Source organism: Arvicola amphibius, chromosome 4 (assembly GCF_903992535.2).
Source record: "Arvicola amphibius chromosome 4, mArvAmp1.2, whole genome shotgun sequence".
NCBI classification, from domain to species: domain Eukaryota; kingdom Metazoa; phylum Chordata; class Mammalia; order Rodentia; family Cricetidae; genus Arvicola; species Arvicola amphibius.
Genome location: NC_052050.1, coordinates 17,513,496 through 17,533,367, shown reverse-complemented (window position 1 = coordinate 17,533,367; position 19,872 = coordinate 17,513,496). Strand labels below are relative to the sequence as shown.

The following is a 19,872-nucleotide window of genomic DNA, read 5'->3' as shown; positions in this document are numbered from 1 at the left end:
ATTGGTTGCCTGTAGCCTTGGGGTGGGGCACGTAGGCGCGGCTCGCCCGGATGGCAGTGAGCTCCCATTGGAAGATGAAGCCGGCATTTCCAGAGCTTGGTGCCGTCGCCTAGGTCGCGGGGGTCGGGCCTACTCGCGCCCACCCTTTATTGTTTTTTCCATTGGTCAAACTTCTTGTCACTCAAGGAACTTCGAGGTTATTGGTTCAAGGGTTCCCAGAAGGCGACAGATGATTGGTTGGTTGTTGTTTCCGCCCCCAGCCAGTCGCCATTTTATTGAGAGCCGACTTCTTCCCAGCGGCCGCGGCTGAGTAGCGCCTTCGGGACTGGCTTTGTGGAGGTGAACACAGCAGAGACAGGTGAGTGGCGGGCTGCAGGGGAGGGATGGCTGGTCTCGAGGCCCGGCTGGTGTCCTGATTGTCAGCGGGCAAAACACCGGAGAGCGGCGGCGGCTGCCTTCCGAAAGGGGCTGGGTCCACTAGATTCCCCGCCTCCGTCGGGCCGGACGGCGCAGAGCGGATTGACGCCTGGCGGGCTCTGCGGCGTAGCGGTCCGCTGTCCCGAGGGAGCCAGCCTGGTGGCCCGGGCAGACAGAGCCCTCACCGGCCCCAGATTCACGGTGCGCGTGCCCGCCCCTGCGCGCGCTCACCTTGACTACTGCTGTCGCTCGTGCCCTTGAGGTCTCACTATCATTGCCACTTGTGATCTTTCTCTGCGGACGTTTGGAAAAGGGCTCTAGAGTTGATGGATCTTACTCCAGAGGGTCCCCTTGCCCACCGTGCGTCCTAGGACCTCTGGCACCGGAGCGGGGTGATGAACGAAGGGAAACGAGCGGGACAACCATGAATGCGCTGTGTGGTGGCAGGGAGACTCTGGCACTGGGCCTCCAGGGGACTGGAAGCAGGAGGTTCCTCCCTTTCCTCCGAATGAATGGCCCTTTGAGTTTCCTGGTCTATGACACTTCTCGCCCCCCACACCCCTCGGAAACATGAAAGGAATCTAGGAATTTTGAATGCGTCAAGGTACTGGACGGTTTTTAGAGCATGACAGACCCGTGAATGAGGAAAGTAGTCATTCTTTCTTTGATCATTTGGCTCCTATATGTGTACAGAAGTGTGCTCACCCTCTCTCGTGGTGGAATGGAGTGGTGTGTACTTGGCCATAGTCCACGGTATTAAACTGTTGTAGGAACTGTTGACTTTCAAAAGCGGGACTTCTGGAATTGGTCATTCTCCCCTCTGAGTCACTAGAATCTGGATGAACACATACACACACACACACACACACACACACACCAGTACAGCTTTCCTTGGTGAACAATTTGTAAAGGCAAACCATGGTTTCTGGAACAAAGGAGATTGTGGGGATTTGTTTTGTTTGGGCTTTGGGCTCAAGAACGTGTTTTTGAACAGTCATTGTTGAATAGAGTATACTGGGGTGCAAGTAGTTCAGCTTTTCAGTCTGAAATATCACACCGTTTGAATAGGCAGATCCTATTCGAGGAACGTTCTGCAAAAACTCATCTGACGGCATTGCTTTGTCAGGTGACCTGCCGGGTATTCTACTATCTGCTGATGTTTAAGCTGTTACAGTCAACAGAATAATTACCTTCTAGGGAGTAATGATTGGAGGGGGGACAGGGAGGGGTATGGTCTGCGAATTAATTACCTTTTCCTTGACATGGTTACAGTAGCTGTCTTTGGTTCATGAACATTCGTGGACCTTTAGAGTCAATCATTCATATTTGTATCTGTTCATAAATTCTAAGATGGTCAACTCTGCCAGGTGGTGATGGCCCACGACTTTAATCCCAGCTCTCGGGAGGCAGAGGCAGGAGGATCTCTGTGAGTTTGAGGTCAGGCTGGAAAACAGAGCAAGTTCCAGGACAGACTCCAAAGCTACAGAGAAACCCTGTCTCAAAAAAAAAAAAAAAATCAAACCAAACAAACAAACAAAAAAACCAGATGGTCAACACTATTGAATGCTGGATACTAAAGTATTCCCTCAACCTACCTACTTGATGTGTGTCCCCAGTACTTGGTATCTTCAACTCTGGAACTTTAGTTCTTCTCGCAGTATTGGTATGGTCTGCCAGCCAAGGGCAGCTATAGTTTCCTAGAGATATCACTGTTTTACCCACCTTAAGAACTTTGCTTCATATTGTGGAGAACAGGGTGTCTGCTCCCTAAATTTTCATTTCAGATGGGCTTAGAAGAAAGTATAGTATATATTGTGGCATTTCTTCCATGCTTAAGATGACTGAAGGCTGTACCATAGCATGGCATTGACTGTCTTCTCACTTCCCACTTGGATGCTGCAGTGGAAAATACAGTTTTCTGGCAAAACATCAGAGGAGGGCTTAGTATTGTCTCCTTTTGAAAACAAGACACACTTTTCCTTAGTGGCCAAGCTGTACTTAACTTTTACTAGGAATCACTACTAATTGTGCCATGTATTTTATGTATTCTGCTTTTATACATTTATCAATGAATATATGTGTATATATATACATATATATATATATATATATATATATATATCAGAAAATAACTGTTTAACTTGCTTTTCATTCAGGTTACAGAATTCATCTACAATGGGGAATGTTTTTGAAAAACTGTTTAAAAGCCTATTTGGGAAGAAGGAAATGCGGATTCTCATGGTGGGCTTGGACGCAGCTGGCAAAACCACCATTTTGTACAAGTTGAAGCTGGGAGAGATTGTGACAACCATCCCTACCATAGGTATGTCCATGCCTGTGGCCTTTCCAGTTCATAGTTTAGCATGTTGTACTTTGATGTGTTGTTTTTTCAAAAGTTTCATTTGCATATGTATGTGTCATGAGTGTGTATGCATGTTCACATCAGGTGTCTTTTCTATCACCTTCCACCTTATTTTTTTGAGACAGAGCCTCTTCACTGAATCCAGAGCTTGCCATTTTGACAAGGCTGACTGGCTATTAAGCTTGAAGATCTTCCTGTATGCCCCCCGTCCCCCCACCTCCCGACAACATGGTTACAGACGTGCCATCAGGTCTATCTCTTTTGTTGTGTTTTCAGACAGGGTTTCTCTGTGTAGCTCTGACTGTCCTTGAGCTCACTATGTGGACCAGGCAGACCTTCCTATCTCTGCCTCCCAATTGCTGGGATTAAAGACATGTACCACCACTGCCCACCAAGCTTTTACTTGTGAGCTGGGGATCTAACCTCAGGTCCTCATTCTTAATCAACAAGCATTTTACTCCAGCCCCTGATGTGCTTTTTATATTGAATATTTTTTAAAAAAAAAAAAAACTTTGACTGCTTCAAGAATGTACATTTGAAGCCCCAGATGATGTTGTGTTATTTTGTTTTTGGAGACTAGGTTTTACACTGTACAGGCTGACTTTGAACTTGTAACACTTCTTCTGATTCATCCTCCTCAGTGTACCACTGTGCCCCACCATAGGTATTTCTAAGTGCTTCTTAGCATCCCTGGCACCTTCCTTGGCTTACACGAGAGTCGTGAACAAGTTTAGGTTAAGCAGATTTAGCTCTATTTGCTTGGCAATGAGGAAAAGAGAGTAACCACTGAGATGGTAAGGAAGGAAGCGCTGCTCTCTACTCTCGCTATGGAGTCGGACCTAGGTCAAGCCTTAGGTGGGAACTAGCCCTGCCTTTCTCAGCCTCGCTCTACCTGACTTCCCTTGCGAGCATCTCTTTGAACCAGGTGTGCTCGTAGTGTTTAAAGTCTCGCCCTGCTTCAGGACAGATCCGCGAGGTGGATGGTGTCCAGCTGAAGGGTTTCAGCAGCCTGCCCTCACTGAACCAGCACTGTGTTTTGTGGACTCTTTAGGAGATTTGCAAAAGCAGTTGTGACAACTTAATCTTTGCCTTGTGACTTGCCTACAAAACCAGATCCCCAGGCTGTCATGTGCCTTTGCGCACCATCTTTCTGGTGTGCCTGAGATGGCTCAACTTTGACCTGAGGCGCTTGCTTCAGAGGTTGAAGCATTTGAAGAAAGTTGTAAATGGATAGAAATGTTCACACATACAGTTTGAAAATGTTTTAGTTCAAGATGAAAACAGCTCTCCCCAGTTCTAAAAACAATAAATAGGCTGGGACATAGCTCAGCAGGCAAAGGCTCTTGCTACCTGCCTGACCACCTGATTTCGGTTCCTGCACCTGAGTTCGATTCCTGGAACTCCACAAAGTTGCCCTCTGACCTCCACATGTTCTACATGGCACATGCATGACTGTACACACACTCACACACACACACACACACACACACACACACACACACACATGCAAATAAGACAAAAATACATGCTTCTATAAATTTTTATATGCAAAAATATATACAGGTTTTGGATAGTCTTTAAATATTCTGTTGAAGGATTTTGCTGGGTATGTTTGTAAAATGAGTGCTGTTTTCTCAGTTTGCACTCCTCAGCGGTGTTGAGATTTCCCTCTGGAATGCTCTCCTGCCTTCTTTCTTTGCCTCTTCCCTTTTACCTAGAGAACGCTGCCAGCCTACTCTTTTGTGTCTCAGTTTAAACATTCTTTCTCAGAGGCTCCTTTCCTTTTCCCTTGCTCTAAGTTTCCAGAGTATCTTGAAGTCCTTAATAAAACTTGAAATGTTTGTGGTTTATTGATTGTTCACTGTCTTCTTCCTAACAGTGTAAGTAAGGAAGCATGCGTGACTTGTTCACCGTCCCCAGCGTTCATTAAGACGCCTGGCCATGTTAGGTGTCTGATAAATCTTTGGTAAATGAATTGCATACAGATGTGATAGTTTGTTGTTGAACTAATGACCTCCAATGAATCACGCTCCTCAACATCTTTGCCCTTGCACCGCTTCCTTCATGGAGCTGAACTTGGCCACATGACTTCCTTCGCTAGTGAAACTTCGCCAGCATTGAAAGCTGCCACCATGTTAAAGAAGCCAGTGCTTCTAGAGGACAAAACCACCTTGAAAGAGAGCAGTATGACTTGCTGGCTCACTAGGTAAATAGAGCTAAACAGAAGGCTGATGCCACCAATGAAGAGATGCCCTAGAGACTTAACTCTTAAACTGAGACCAAAAGAATGAGCTGGCCTTCACTAGATTAAAAGGGACAGCAGCAGGATGTTTTTGATAACTGGTTTAGTATTCCATTATATGGCTATATTTTAAACTAATTCATTGATAGGTGGTTAGGTTATTTGCAGTTCTCTCTCTCTCTCTCTCTCTCTCTCTCTCTCTCTCTCTCTCTCTGTGTGTGTGTGTGTGTGTGTGTGTGTATTCATGAGCACATGTAAGCCTGCCTTTCAGAGTGTCAAGGCCAGGGTTTAGCCTTGGGTATCATTCTTCAGTCTTATCTAACCCTACCTCTCCACCCTTCACTCCTAAGTTTCAGATAGAATCTCTCACTGGCATGGAACTCACCTGACCAGGTCAGGCTGGTTGGTCAGCAAGCCCCAGGGACCCTCCTGTCTCTGTTTCTCCACTTCTGGGATTACAAACCCTCTAGCCCACCCCTTCCAAACCCCACCCCACCTTACCTCATCCCACCCCTACCCTCACCCTCTTCCCACCTCACCCCATCCCCGCCCTCCTTCTGGGGACTGAATCTAGGCCCTCACACTTTATTTCCTGAGCTATTTTCCCAGCCCTTAGTGTGCTGGACTTGGTTGCTGTTGTTGTTTAATCTTTTAAGACACAGTCTTGCTATGTAGGTGACCTTAAACTGGCAGCCATTTTCTTGCTTCATCCTCTCAAGCGCTAAACTTTCAGGCCTGTACTGCCATGGCAGGCTCACTTGTTTGTTTTTATGTAAGTATCTTTTACTTTTAAAAAACATTTATTTTTATTTTCTATTTTATGTATGTGGGTATTTTGCCTGCATTTATATCTGTACACTACTTGTGGATCTGGTGCTTTTAGAGGCTAGAAGAGGGCATCTGATCCCTTGGAACTGGAGTTACAGACAGTTGTGAGCCACCATGTGGGTGCTGGGAATTAAACCCAGGCCCTCTGGAAGAGCAGCCAGTGCTCTAACCACTGAGCATCTCTCCAGACCCTGCCTTACATATTTGCAAACATGTACTTCATTTCTTTGTGGTAGGCTCTGGAAGACGGCTTCACATGAGGGGTGAATATTTAATGTGCACACCCAGGCTCCCAGGCTAGTCTCCAAAGGCTGTGCCCCAGCAGTGACAGTGGAAACCTGCCATCTGACGGAGAAGACACTGACTGCTACTAGGATTGTTTTATTGTAGGCGAATCAATCAAAATGTCTTCCTTTGCTCTGCTTTTTCTTTTGAATGTCCAGTTGTTTTTGTTGTGATGTTTACTCTCTTACTAACTTGAAGAAGTGCAGTCTAAGATCATGATCAACTCTTGTCAGGTGCTTATTTTCCTGTTGATAAATTTGTCTTCCAACCTTGGTTTTTGCTATGTTGACATAGCAAAAAGGGAATTTATATTATTAGATAACCAAATTTATGTTTTTTTCTTTCTGAGTTTTATGGTACCTTTAAACACATAAAATATTTGCTGGTATTTTTTTCCTACTAACTTTACAAGGTTTATATTTTTCATTAAAAAGACAATCAAGGGACTAGAGAGATGGCTCAGCATTTACGAGCACTTGCTGGTCTTGCAGAAGATCCAGGTTCAGTTCCTAGTCCACAGATGATGCTCTCAACCATTTCTAACAGGGGATCCAACACCCTTTTCTGTCCTCCTTGGGTACCAGATGCAAATGTGCATATAAATACATATTAACAAAACATGTATGCACATAAAATAACTAAAATTTTTTGAAGAACAGATAAAGTGACCATTGCCTAGGTATTTGACTTTCAAGAGTGTAGAATTACACAACAATCTTTACTGAATAACTTCTCCATGCTAATGTGAAATGCCTTGTCATATACTAAATTGTCATTCAGAGGTGTGCCTTTCTGTACCACTTCCTGTTATATTTGTTTAAACTTTATTCAGTTTTTTTTTAATTTATTTTTTTATTTTATGTGTATTGGTCTGTCTGTCTGTCTGCATGTCTGAGGGTGTTAGATCTTGGAGTTATAGACAGTTGTGAGCTACCATGTAGGTGCTGGAAATTGAACCCGGATCCTCTGGAAGAGCAGTCAGTGCTCTTAACTGCTGAGTCATCTCTCTAGCCCTTATTCAAGTATTATTAGAAAGAATTCATTACTCATTTTCAGAAATTTCCTTGACTTTAGAAGAGCAAATAGAAAGCCATAGGAGGTAAAGATGTGGCATTAACAGGGATGCACAGGGTTTTAATGAGGCTGTGCCCAAGCTGCACTTGAACTCTTTAGGCAGCTGAGGATCACCTTGAACTCCTGGTCTGCCTTCCTCTGTCTGGAGTGCTGGGTTTGCAGGATGTGTTACTAAACCCAGCTTAGATTGAATTTTTAAAATGTGGAATATGAAAGTGCACAGACGTGCAGAGGACAGGCTGGAGATGACTCAGGAGAGATGAGCGTTGTGTAGCAGTCTTCAGACTGTCTGGGTAGGTGAGTCCAGTACAGAGGTGGGGGAAATGGTCATTACAGTCTCGATTTTCTAAGCTAGAAGTGAATAGTTTGGGGAAGAAGTCAGTACACTCTTACACTGTGTGCTGGGCAGTGGGAATCACTTCCATGAATGGCTGCTCTTTGTTCAGAAGCTCCCTGGAAGGTCTTCTGTTGGAGAAAGCAGAGCTGGGAAGTTGCTGACTAGATGGGTGGTGGTCAGAGTAGAGAGGTTTTGAGACACCAGGCACAGTGAATGACAGAGTGCGGACTTTCTTCTTGTGACCGGGAACTCTTTGGTTTACAAGCTGCTTTATAAATTAGCAGTGCTATCCATGAGTTATCTTGAATTGTTGAACCAGTGAAAATCATAATGAAAAGTTTTTCTAACTTTCCTACTTAGGTTTCAATGTGGAGACTGTAGAATATAAAAACATCAGCTTCACAGTCTGGGATGTTGGTGGCCAAGACAAAATCAGACCTTTGTGGCGACATTACTTCCAGAACACTCAAGGTAAAGCTCGAAGTGTGCCTACTGACTGTGTCTGAAGATTGGGAACCTGTGATGCCTGCTGGCACTGCCTTATTAGGGTAGCCAGCCATTCTGACCGGGGAAGTGTCTTTGTGACATTGGTCCTAGACATAGCCCAGAAAAAGACCTGGGTTTTAACTCTTTTTAGTGCAGAAAGGTTGGAAAATGGTTAGCTTAATGGGTTTCATCTTTCAGTTAACTGAGGGATGTGTTCTCTTAGATCAAGTGCCAGTTTTTGAAGAATTTGAATTCAGTCATCTCCTTTAAATCTCCTGAGAATATCTGGAAATCACGTCCATAGGGAAAGGGATGACTAGGGATGGCTGGAGCCCCAAATTCTGTCATCTGTGTGGCCACAGTGCTTCCCTGATGGCCCCCTGCTCCAGGTGTTTATGAGCAGGCATGGACACCCGTCTCAGATCTGCACCTTGTTCCCTTACCGGTAATCTCTGGGAAGTAGTTCTAATTCAGTTATGTCCCCAGAGCTGTGTTTTCAGTAAATGGTGCCTTCCTGGGTCTTGTCAGTTGAAATAGACTGTTCACATGGTTTTCACACCCTGGTTCCCATGTCGGCTCGTCACCGTATGGCATCTACACATTAATCACTTTGGAGTCTACTTAGGATATATTCGCTTTTGAAGATTCTAAAGCTGATGGAGTTTTTATTGCATGTGTTTAATAGTAAAGACTTAACATTTGCAATCTTTAGGACCACACCCCCTGGTTAGTTGTCCCTTTATATCTTAATGCTATTCTTTTGCTGTCACACTTGACACATAACTATATTTGTAGTTATTTTCCCAGCTTGTAGATTTTAGAGTATGTTTCCTCAAAATAGGGTGGGTTTTAAAAAAGGTTTTCTTCTTTTGAGACAAGATTATGTAACCCAGGATGGCTTTGAACTTAAAATGTAGTGAGCCTTCACTATAGGACAAAATTGGCTGATTCAGCTAGGGAGGCTGCAGTGGGAAGATCCTGAGTTTTAAATGAGCCTGGACAAGTGTGTGTCTTTATCCCTCCTCCCACGAGTATGTGTGTGTATAAACTTTATATATTCATACATATATATGCATGTATGTATGTATGTATGTATACATACACACAATATGACAACAACAACAAAATATACTTTTTTTTCTTGTTTTGGTTTTTTGAGACAGGCTTTGTGTGGCCCTGGCTGTCTGGAAACTCGCTTTGTAGACCAGGCTGGCCTTGAACTCAGAGATTCACCTGCCTCTGCTTCCTGAGTGTTGAGACTAAAGGCATGTGCCACCACTGCCTGACCCTGGCTTGTTCATTAATTAATGAACATTTAGGTTGCTTTCCCTTTTTTGCTCTCGTGAACAGTGCTGCTGTGAACATTCTTCTGCAGGTATTGGAGTTCTTCTGGCCTCTGCCTCCTGAGTGCTGGAATTACGGTGTGCGCCACTGGGTCCAGCAGAGTCCTTATTTCAATTATCTTGATTTACCTATGAGCAGAATGATCGGATGAAAGGTTTCTCTGTTGTTGTTTTGTACTTGTATTCTGTTAATGTTGTCATATTGTTTGTGTGTATGTATACATACATATATATATATATATATATATATATAAAGTTTATACACACTCTCTTTTGGGGGATATAAACTACTTTTAAGCTTATAGGTCATTGGTATTAAATTCATTCATAATGTTGCACCATCATAATCGTTGCCTGTCTTCAAAAGCTACCTCATCTTGTACAACTGAAATCCAGCACCCATGAAACACTGGCCTCTCCCACCTTGAGCCCCCTGCAGCTTCTGGGTTTTCATACTTTGATGCCAAGTGTGCTCACATGATGTCAGCCTAACTTTCCCAAATGAAACTCCTATCAACCTTTTACCAGGTACTCCTAGTGTACTTTGAATGATGTTGAGTACTCTGTTTTGTTAGGAGTTGCAAAATGGTGGTTTCTTTAAATTGTGTTATTCCTTCTGAGAGGACCGCCTACTGCAGACTGGCCTTGAACTCTTTATTGTTGTCTTTGTGTTGTTGGGGTTTGACCAGGGCCTTTTGCAAGGACTTCAAGCCACTCCCCCAGACCCATTGTTACTCCTTCTCTATTTGTCTGCTGAAATCCTTTTAAATAAGGAATTTTCTGAAGTACATTCTATACAAGGAAGTCAAGAAAAATGCTTGAGTCTTTATTTCCAGAGAAACCGCATCATTCCTGTGGCGAAGTCTAGACTTTCATATTATGATTTAGGCCTTGCAAATAGGATGCATTTTTGATGCTCACTGAAGTGGGTATTTATCTTGGACTGGCGCTTGGCAGCTTGGCCACTTTGCACCTTCTCTTCTGTAATAAACTAGTCCAGCTGGGTTTGAACCACAGCTGCTAAGAAATCTTAGGAAAGTCAGGTAATTTCTTCAATCTCCATACCCTCATGTTAAAAAGAGGATAATGCCTTTTGCCCAAATCCTGGGGCTAAAATGAGAATAATTTTGTGAAGAGCTCAGTTGTGTGGCGGAGACCGCAGCGCTCAGGAGCCAGATGGCAGTGCTCTCTGGCCACACTTCTTCCTCCCTGTTTAGTTTTCGCATGTCAGTGTCAAGCAGAGGTGCATTTTGTCTTCAGTTTTCTGTTTGTAACAAGCCTAATTTTACAGAATTTCAGTAACTGTTGCTTTGGTGGAGGAAGTAGCTGTGTTCTGGGAGTAAGGGTGGTAGTTTGGGCTTCTGAAATAGCAAGAAGGAACTTTGTGAAGAATGGACTTGCCGTCTCTAGCTGGCCCACGCCTCATCTGTGAGGAGTGTTGGATGCTGTCCCTATTTTGTCTGCCAACTTCCCAAAGGTCAGGCTGCCTTTTAATTTAAATTTTCTTCATCAGTCTGTTAAGGTCATAACAGACCTTAATGAATGCTTATAATTCTCTATTAAGACATCAAAAACTGAGCCTGGAGGTACAGGCCTGAAATCCCGGCTACTCAGAATGTCAAGGGAGGATCACAAATTCGGGGTCTGCCTGGGCTGCAGAATAAATTCAGGACTAGCCTTGTCAGCTTTGTGAGATGTTTCCAAACAAAAAGCCTAAGGATAAAGCTCAGGGCTAGAACGCTTTCTCAGCCCCGTGAGGGTTTACCTATATAGACTAGAGTTTAAACTGTCTGATTTTCTGATAACTGTAGTGTGTATAAAATAGCTCATTACTTCTAATGTGGATTGTTCTCCTTGTTCTGTGGGTTATTTTTTTGATGGAGGTGGCAGGTTGAGACAGGTTTTCTCTGTGTAGCCTTGGCTGTCCTTGAGCCTACTCTGTAGACCAGGCTGGCCTTGAGCTCAGAGATACACCTGCCTCTGCCTCCCCTGTGCTGGGCCTAAGGTTGTGAGCTACTATACTCACATTGGTTCATTCATTATTGAATGGTAGTGTATCTGTATCAAAAGAAAAAAAAAAAGAAGAAGAAAGAAAAGAGGAAAGGATACAAAGAAAAAAGTTTTATTTCTCAGTTTACCTCGTACACACAAACACCTTTATTTTTTGTGTCTACACATACCTTTTCTACAAGTGTAGATGATATAATAAATGTAATACATATATTCCCCCTACCTTCCTCCTTTCCTAGCGGGGTGAGGGGCAAGGCTGAGATCAAACCTAGAACCTTGCATATGCCAGGCAAGTGCTCTACCGCAGGGTGTTGCTGTGAGGTCAGGCTTGCCTGGAACTCATGGTTCTCCAACTATGTAGGGCTTAACAAGCTCTTCTTGTATCGGCGTACCTTTTCTCTTTGAAAGTGTGGTCGCACTGATGGTAGCTTCTTAGATCAGGACCTAGATCAAAGTAGGACATACTATACAGTCTGATGTAATTCTACTTTATTTTTAAGGGAAGAAGTATGTATTTTGGCTCTTGATTTTAGAGGACTCCATCTGTGGCTGCTTGGGTCTCATGCACACGGGCAACATCATGTTGATGGAAGTATTCAGTAAAGGATGTGTTTTATGACGTTTGGCTCTTTGAGGGCCCCACCACCCAGCTCCCAAATAAATCACACACATGGAGGCTTGTTTTTACTTATAAATCCTTGGCCTTAGCTTGTCTTGTTTCTTGCCAGCTTTTTCTAGCCTAAATTATCCCGACTGCCTTTGCCTCCGGGCTTTTATCTTTCTCTATTTCTCTATAGCTTTCTTTACTTCTTTTCCTTGACTTGCTGAGTGGCTGGCCCCTAGTGTTCTCCTTGTTCTCGGTTCTCCTTCTATTTATACTCTGCCTGCTAGTCCTGCCTATCCTTGCTTCTGCCTCGTTATTGGCCATTCATCTTTTAATTAGGACCATCAGGTGTTTTAGACAGCACAGTAACACAGCTTCACGGAGTTAAACAAATGCAGCAAAACAAAAGTCACACACCTGAAAATAACATTCCCCAACAAGGACATAAAGTTATCCTTGAGTTAGGACTAGCAGAGCGCTAACAGTCATTCCTGCTTTGTGGGTTTTGCATTGGCAGCTAAGGATCTGCTTGAATTTTCACATCAGCTAGAGTACTTAGTCAGAATTGGAGTTCAGAACTGCAAGTAGCATCCCAGACCTATGTGGGTGGGGTCCTGAGTGTTTTTCTTTCTAATCTGGTGATATAGCAGATACGGCTTTGACTCACATGAAGACTATAAGTATGTCAGAAATCCTGAGAGCGCTTGTCTTCTGGGTAGACTGCCTGGAGGGCCTGGGACACATGGAGGCCTGGGCGGAGGGCCAGGCCTGGTTCTCTCCCTTGGACTGTTGTGAAACCTCAGTGTCATCTGACCCTATTTCCGTTTCCCTACCAGAGTCTCCTCCTGCAGACCCCCCACGAGCTGGGCCTTAAGCTGGTCACCGCTAGCAGAGTTCTAGCAGAGGCTCACTTTCTCTGCAGTCCTCTGCCTCTGTCCTGGGGACTTCCTGTGATTTCCTTCTGCTTGTCTTCTGTCTCCTCGTTGAGGCCTCCAGAGCTCCCTGATCGATGCCATGGCCCTTCTGATGTCTGAAGATAGCTGTCAATCTCTTGCCAAGTGTTTTCGTCCAGGAGTTTCCCTGCTTATATCACGTGACCAGTGTCTGATACCTTGTCCCGCTAGCTCTTTGAGACCTCCAGAGTGCCTGTGACTTAAGAGTGTTTGGGTCCGACTTTAGCAGAGTAATATTCCAGGGACAATCTGATTGATACCCAGAAAATCAGCCTGTCAGCACCCACACCCCAGAAATGGAGTAGCTGTCACTACTGGTAGTTCAGCCGAGGATCATGCAAGTTCTTTTGGCAGCAGCTTCTCATTTCTGTCTCAAAGGCCTTGCTGTCAGCCAACTGCCAACTTGCTACTGTTGTTGTCCCGTGGAATACTGACAGGGACTCTTCCCCAGTCTGTGCTCACCCCTGCACATTCTTCCTGCCTTACTGCTTCCTCCAGCAATGTGGCAAATCTGTACAGGGGTCAGCCATTCCCTAGGTGTGGTGTGGTAGCTCATGGTGCCTCCTTCAGCCTGCCTGGGTTTCTCACCTCCTGGGACTTCTCTACTGATCTATGGGCATGTCAAGGCTCTGACAACCACTACCCAGAACTGGACTGCACTTCACAGTTTAGAGACACAGTCTTGTATGAGGTCCCCTCACTTCTGTCATCAGCTGTGGTAGGATTGGGGTCCCCCAGCCACCCTGACTTCCTGCTGGATGGTTACATTCTGGTAGTTTTCACCCCACTGGTAGGTCTGATAGCTTGTGGGGGATGAATCCCAGAACTCAGCACAGAGCTGTCCTTCCGATCACAGTATGAGTGCAGTGGGAAAGACCCGGGAGGGTGCCTGCCAGCCGCAGCTCCTGTTGGCTGCTGCCCCCAAGTTCCGGGAGCGGCACCTGATTCTGCTAGTGCATGGATGTGAGACGGTGAACAGAAGTGCCACCAGGGAAGTTTCCCTGAGCTCTTGTACACATTGTTTTCATTGGACTTCATTACAGGCGCATGGAGTGAATCACTTGGCCATGTGAGTCAAACCCTGCCGCCCTCCCTTCCCCAGGGACAATTTCATTAGTGTAAACTAGCAGAGGTGGACTCTGCTCCCACTGTAAGTGCTGGCCACAAAAGAGCAACCAATTCTTTACCGTAGGTGTCCATAAGAATCTCTTGACGGTCTCAGAAATGTGACCTACAAATGTTGAGGGTTTCACAGCTTTTGGGTTCTTTTTGGGGGGATAAAAGGTTTCATATGGCTTGGAATGTCCAACAGCATCCAACACTGTTCACTTGGGAGTTGCCAGTCCGACTGCTTGTTTTTATGTTAACCGTCCCTTCCTTCAGTCCTTTGCGCCCTTAAGGCCTCACACCTGCTTCCTGAAGAACCCATTCCAAGACAGCACACCTGCTCCCAGGCCTTTGGTTCAGGCTCTGTTTTAGGGCAACATCCTCAGACGCTGTTCATGTATAAACCATGCTCTTCCAAAACTCTTTCCCCTCTGAGGTGGAAAGCAGGTGACTAGTAACTAAGCCTAACTTTTCTTTGTTCCCTCTGGTTAGTCTGGTAAGGGGCTGTGATCCTTCTGAATGAGACAGGAGAGACAAATGTGGAAGCTTCCCAACTGTGGAGATTATATAGACTTTCCAAAAGGTGTAAGGGGGAGGGGGAGAGACAGGGTCAGCTCAGCCTGACCTTGAACTTGTGTGTGACATTTCTGTCTCATTACCTCCCCCAGTGCTGGGATCCCAGGCCTGAGCAGGGAGCAGCTGTGTGGATAGAGGAACAGCGGCGCTCTCCGGTTCGTGTTACTAACATGCTTGGGATTTCTTTTCAGGTCTGATTTTCGTGGTTGACAGTAATGATAGAGAGCGGGTCAATGAGGCCCGGGAAGAACTAACCAGAATGTTAGCAGAAGACGAGCTCCGAGATGCAGTTTTATTGGTGTTTGTAAACAAGCAGGTATGCAGTTGTTAGCTTTCCGAACACTGAAATTTACTGCCAGATGACTCATTTAAATGTATAGATATCTAAATTAGATGTCTGCCTCCTCCTCACCAGTCCCAACCACCGCCTTTCCTCCATCTCCTTTTTATAATGTCTCATAGTCACTCTGAAAATATCAATGGGGCACCCGCTAAGTTCCTGGCTTTGCCGCAGGTTCTGGGTACTTAGCAATGAACACGACACAAGGCCCTGCATTTGTGTTTGCTCTGTAGTGGGAGGAGAGGCAGTGAATAGAGACTCAATATGTCTGGAAGTCAGTTCTGTGAGGGGGTGCAGAAGGGCTGTGGGAAGTGCTGGGAGTGACTCTTAGATCTGAGCCAGGACGGAAGGGAGCCACAGGTTCCAGAAGCAAAATGTGGGGATGGGGGTTAGATAGAGGGCAGCTTGGGGAGGAAGAGGCTCATCTAGAAAGGGAAGTCCATGAAATATGGGAGGAAGGCAGGTGCAGAGCTGCCCAACCTCTGAGTCTGAGCAGAACCCAATGCCAGGGCTGTGCGTCCTCTTCTGCTTTCCCCCTGCAGCTGAGGTTGTGCTGGAAGGACAGTGCTGTCACTTGAGACTGACCAGCCACAGGTTCTCTTCTCAGCTCCACTCTAGATATGTCCTCCTGAGGGGAACGCCTCATGGTTCACTCGCCTGTACCCTGTCGTGCTCATAGGGTGCCAGGCAGCTTCACTCTGGACACAGCAGGCTTTAAGCAAGAAAATAATGGCTTTGTTTTTATTGATTAAAAACCGAACCTGTCCAAGGTAGAAATTTGAAAAGCAGTTTAGAATGTCAAGTGGAACACCTTCCCTGTGTGCATGTGGACGTGTGAAGAGTCCCTGGGACTGTGTGGCTGGGAGTGGGGGCAGCGCTCTTACACTGAGACTTAGACAGCTCGTAAAAAAAGCAGTATTCCATTAAAAGAAAGCCAGTGTTACATTCTGAATGCTACCTTCCGTTCCTCTCACTTTGATTGTCGGATAAAACAGTCAATTTTTTTGTATGTCTTTCTAGAGATAAAACTTTCTATGTCTATATAAGCAATTATGTGATTATATTTCTATTTAAATTCCAGAGGTTATGGTATCACTGTTTTGTAACCTGTATTTTTGCTTAGCATACATTTGACATTCTTTCATATTGTACATCTAGATCTTCCTTTGAGGCTAATCTAGTCCAGCTAGTTTTAGCTTACTGTGTGGGTAACCCAGGTATGGGTCAGAGAAAAGAGAAAGATTTCTGCCTTACTTTCTAGTTAAAAGAAACATGGTGTATAATTAATACGCTGAGTAAATAACTTTTATCAAATGATCACACATAGGGATGCTATGATAAAAAGATGAAGTAAGCCACTTAGAGGCCCCAGAGCCTGGCAGGCCATGGTGGCAGCTTTGGCTCTTCCCTGGAGAGGGGCCATTCTGGTGTGGCTTTGATAGGAGGGTGTGATTGACTAGGCATTAGGAGCAAGCGCAGATGCAGGATGAGCCATGAAGAGCTTGTTTCCATTATCCGGGTGAGGAGCTATGGTGGGATCAGATCAAGGTGGTGGCAGAGAGGCCGGGAGAGGTGGTCAGATTCTGAACCAGTTCTGATGGTAGGGCCGTTGGGATTTCCTGTTGTGTGGACTGAGAAAAAAAAAAGTGAAGGTTTTGGGCCTGAGTAACTGAAACAGGGATGGTGGGTCAAGGTATGTTTTAGAGTAAAGTCCTATTGTATGGCACGGATACAGTTGGTAAACTGTCTGCTTGTTTTCTTTAAGGATCTTCCTAATGCCATGAATGCAGCAGAGATCACAGACAAGCTCGGCTTACATTCCCTTCGCCAGAGAAACTGGTACATTCAGGCTACGTGTGCCACCAGTGGAGATGGGCTTTACGAAGGCCTGGACTGGCTCTCCAACCAGCTCAAAAACCAGAAGTGATCAGAAGCAGCCCATTCCCCGTGCATTGTGGCAAAGCCAGCTGGCCTTTCCTGTGTGCATGTGAGCGTGTGAGGAGCCCATGGGGCTGTGCAGCTGGGAGTGGGGGCGGCTTTCTCACACCGTGCCTTATACACGCTATAGGAAAACCAGTATTCCATTTTAAGAAAACCAGTGTTACATTTTGAATGCTACCTTCCATTTCACTAGCTTTGATGGTCATTTTTGCTGAGGCCTCCCCTGGATGTGATAGCTAGAGCATCTCCAGGCTGGAAAAGAAGAGAGCTGGAGCCAGACAGGTCCCATTGTTGCAATCCTGGGTCTGGCATCTCCACACACCCAGAATCCTGTTGGATTTCAGTATCCTTTTGTGAAAAGAAAGGAAGGAACTGTCATTCTTCCCCATCGTGCCAAAGCTAGCAGCTCACTTGTATGCTTTAAAGCGATCGCAAGAGGAGATCTGTGATTACCACAGGTGTGAAGAGGCTCCGGGGACCGCTTCCCAAGTTCTGTTAGTTCAGCCTGACTTGGTTAGCTTGTTTTAGTCCAAGGAATTGGTGACCTTTTTCATTAGAATATCAAGACTGTAACACTAGAGAAGTTTCCAGCCTGTCCCTTACTTGCCAAATGGAGACCCTGTGGGCTGGTGGCCCAGCAGGAGGCCAGGACTCTTCCCCCAAGCCACATGGTCCACAGTGGAGCGCAGGTTGGCTGGAGGAAGTGAAGTGAGGTGGCTCTTGTGTTCTGGCTTCACTGTCTCGGCCCTCGAGGCTGCTGCTCCCACTCCTGCTCTGTGCTGAATGTTCTTCGCACGAAGCGGTTACTCCTGGGTGGAGTCGCCCTGTGTCCGGTTGTCCTGGTCCGCTGTAGGCTTTTGGTTAGTGTCTGTTTGCTGAACTGCACACCCATGAGTTCTGAGTTTGTGAGACAGTCATGAGGTTAATGTAGGGGATGAAGCTCCCAGTGACCCCTCGTACTCCCTGGGTTGGTGCTAAACTTTGCTCTGAGAAGCATCTTTTACCTGGACTGCTCTGGTGACATGGACTCCCTCCTCCATGGCAGTAGTGTTCCCAGAGCTGTTTGGGAATGTGTGCTGTGTTGTCCTGCGGATAGTGATAGATAGGAAGGTCTGGAGAGGGTCTGGGTTCAGCTCCAAGCCCTTTGGCCATACAACTCTTGGCCACATTTTACCTAAGCCTTCTGCTTAACCTTTTAAAATCCCTTTCAAAAAGAATCTTGATTCCTATTTTAGGAAGGGGAATGCAAGTTGAATTTCAAGGAACATGATAAACCTGTTCATTGGTAAAAAAGTTATACTAGGAAAAATTCCATGCCATTATGAATGTGGGCTGTGATGATTCTTTAACAATCCTCTTAAAGAATGTTCATTGCAATACTGGTGACTGAGTCCAGATGTGATTTTTGACACAGAGGAATTCCTGCAAAATGTTGAAATTGTACGCCTCCCGTTGGCAGGGAGTCTCTTGCCCTTTGTAATTATGCTTAGTGTGGCTGGCCTGGTGCTAGGCCGCAGTAAACGTGGTGATTGGTTAGACAATAAAGAACTTACTGGGGAAGGAGGAGACATGGCGATTACTCCTGGGTGTGTGAACTGAGTCCAGTCTCTTTCCTCTTTTTTTTTTGTTTTTTTCGAGACAGGGTTTCCCTGTAGTTTCTAGAGCCTGTCCTGGAACTAGCTCTTGTAGACCAGGCTGGCCTCAAACTCAGAGATCCGCCTGCCTCTGCCTCCCGAGTGCTGGGATTAAAGGCGTGCGCCACCACCGCCTGGCTAGTCTCTTTCCTCTTATTTCTGACTTTCTCCTACAAACAGAACACACCAGGAGCTGCTGCCCCACCCTCCGACCCCTGGTTACCCCCTCTCTAGCACTGCCACATCATGTCTCACATGGCTTTGGAACTGAGGCGTCACGAGTTACAGATGGTTGTGAGCCACCATGTGGGTGCTGAGAATTGAACCCAGAAGAGTTCTTAACCATTGAACCATCTCTCCAGTCTGAGAGTCTTTTCTATAGGAAAGACAGTATCAGGGCTAGAGAGATGGCTCAGTGGTTTAGAGCGCTGGTTGCTTTTCCAGAGGACTCGGGTTCAATTTCCAGTATCCACATGGCAACTAATAACTGTCTGTAACCCCAGTCCCAAGGGACCCGGCACCTTTATCTGGTCTCCGAGGGTACTAGGCACACACGTGGTTCACAGATATACTTGCAAACAGAGAAGACAATGTGGAGCTTTTAGCAGTCACTGACCAGCAGCTCCCCCCCTCCCCCATCCCTCATACCTCTAGCTCACTGTTCAAGTCTCTGGAGATTTGGTGGGCCATCATTTACACCCTTGTCTTTGATGTGTGGCATGTCTGGAGACTTAAAACAGTGTCCTCCACACAACCCCTTGTGTATGGCTTGCTTTTATTCATTGCCACTAGGTGGTGCTGCCGCTCTACCCCAGTTCCTCTCACAGCCCTGCCCAAATGAGCAATGGGGCTCCCAAGTAATAGGGAATCCATCTCCCCTTACAGGTAGTAAGGGCGGTACACCACTAGGGGTGACCCTGTAAACAGGGGTGCCTGGAAGAGAAAGGCGAAGTAAGTATCAGAACAGAGAGCCTTGAGGGCAGTAATAAGATGTCAGAAGCCTCAAGGGCAGTCCGAGTGCAGTGGCTCTCCTGCTTTACACTGTGTACCTCCTCTCTTCCCTGGCAGGCACATGAGCAGCATCTGCATTACAGAGGGAGAAACTCAAGTATAAAAAGATAAAGTGATCTCAGCAATGGGGGAGGGGTGCACTTCAGGGAAGACTGAACCCTAGTTCTGCCCCTAGAACCCTTATGTGGTAGAAAGAAAACATCTCCTGCGAGTTATCCTCTGATATCCACGAGTGTGCCATGGCATGCCCACTTACATATCCAGTGATGTAAAGAAATGAAGGGAGGAAGAAGTTAGTGGGGTTTGCTGGAGCCGCCTGGAC

General features: G+C 45.8%; 1 protein-coding gene across 1 annotated transcript; it reads left to right on the top strand.

The window, feature by feature from the left end:
- Positions 1 to 257: 257 nt before the first annotated feature.
- On the top strand, positions 258 to 18,484 carry LOC119812272 (ADP-ribosylation factor 2). Its single transcript, XM_038326818.1, has 5 exons — positions 258 to 358; positions 2,574 to 2,740; positions 7,906 to 8,016; positions 14,816 to 14,940; positions 16,730 to 18,484. Exons 2-5 carry the CDS (start codon positions 2,593 to 2,595, stop codon positions 16,889 to 16,891), a joined length of 546 nt encoding a protein of 181 aa, XP_038182746.1. The 5' UTR covers positions 258 to 358; positions 2,574 to 2,592; the 3' UTR covers positions 16,892 to 18,484.
- The last annotated feature ends 1,388 nt before the right edge of the window (positions 18,485 to 19,872 follow it).

Bases quoted from the DNA above. Each gene is read 5' to 3' on its own strand.
- LOC119812272 (XM_038326818.1), top strand. From the start codon at position 2,593: ATGGGGAATGTTTTTGAAAAACTGTTTAAAAGCCTATTTGGGAAGAAG. The intron at 2,741-7,905 runs GTATGTCCATGC...TTTCCTACTTAG, and splicing joins GACAACCATCCCTACCATAG to GTTTCAATGTGGAGACTGTA. The intron at 14,941-16,729 runs GTATGCAGTTGT...GTTTTCTTTAAG, and splicing joins TGGTGTTTGTAAACAAGCAG to GATCTTCCTAATGCCATGAA.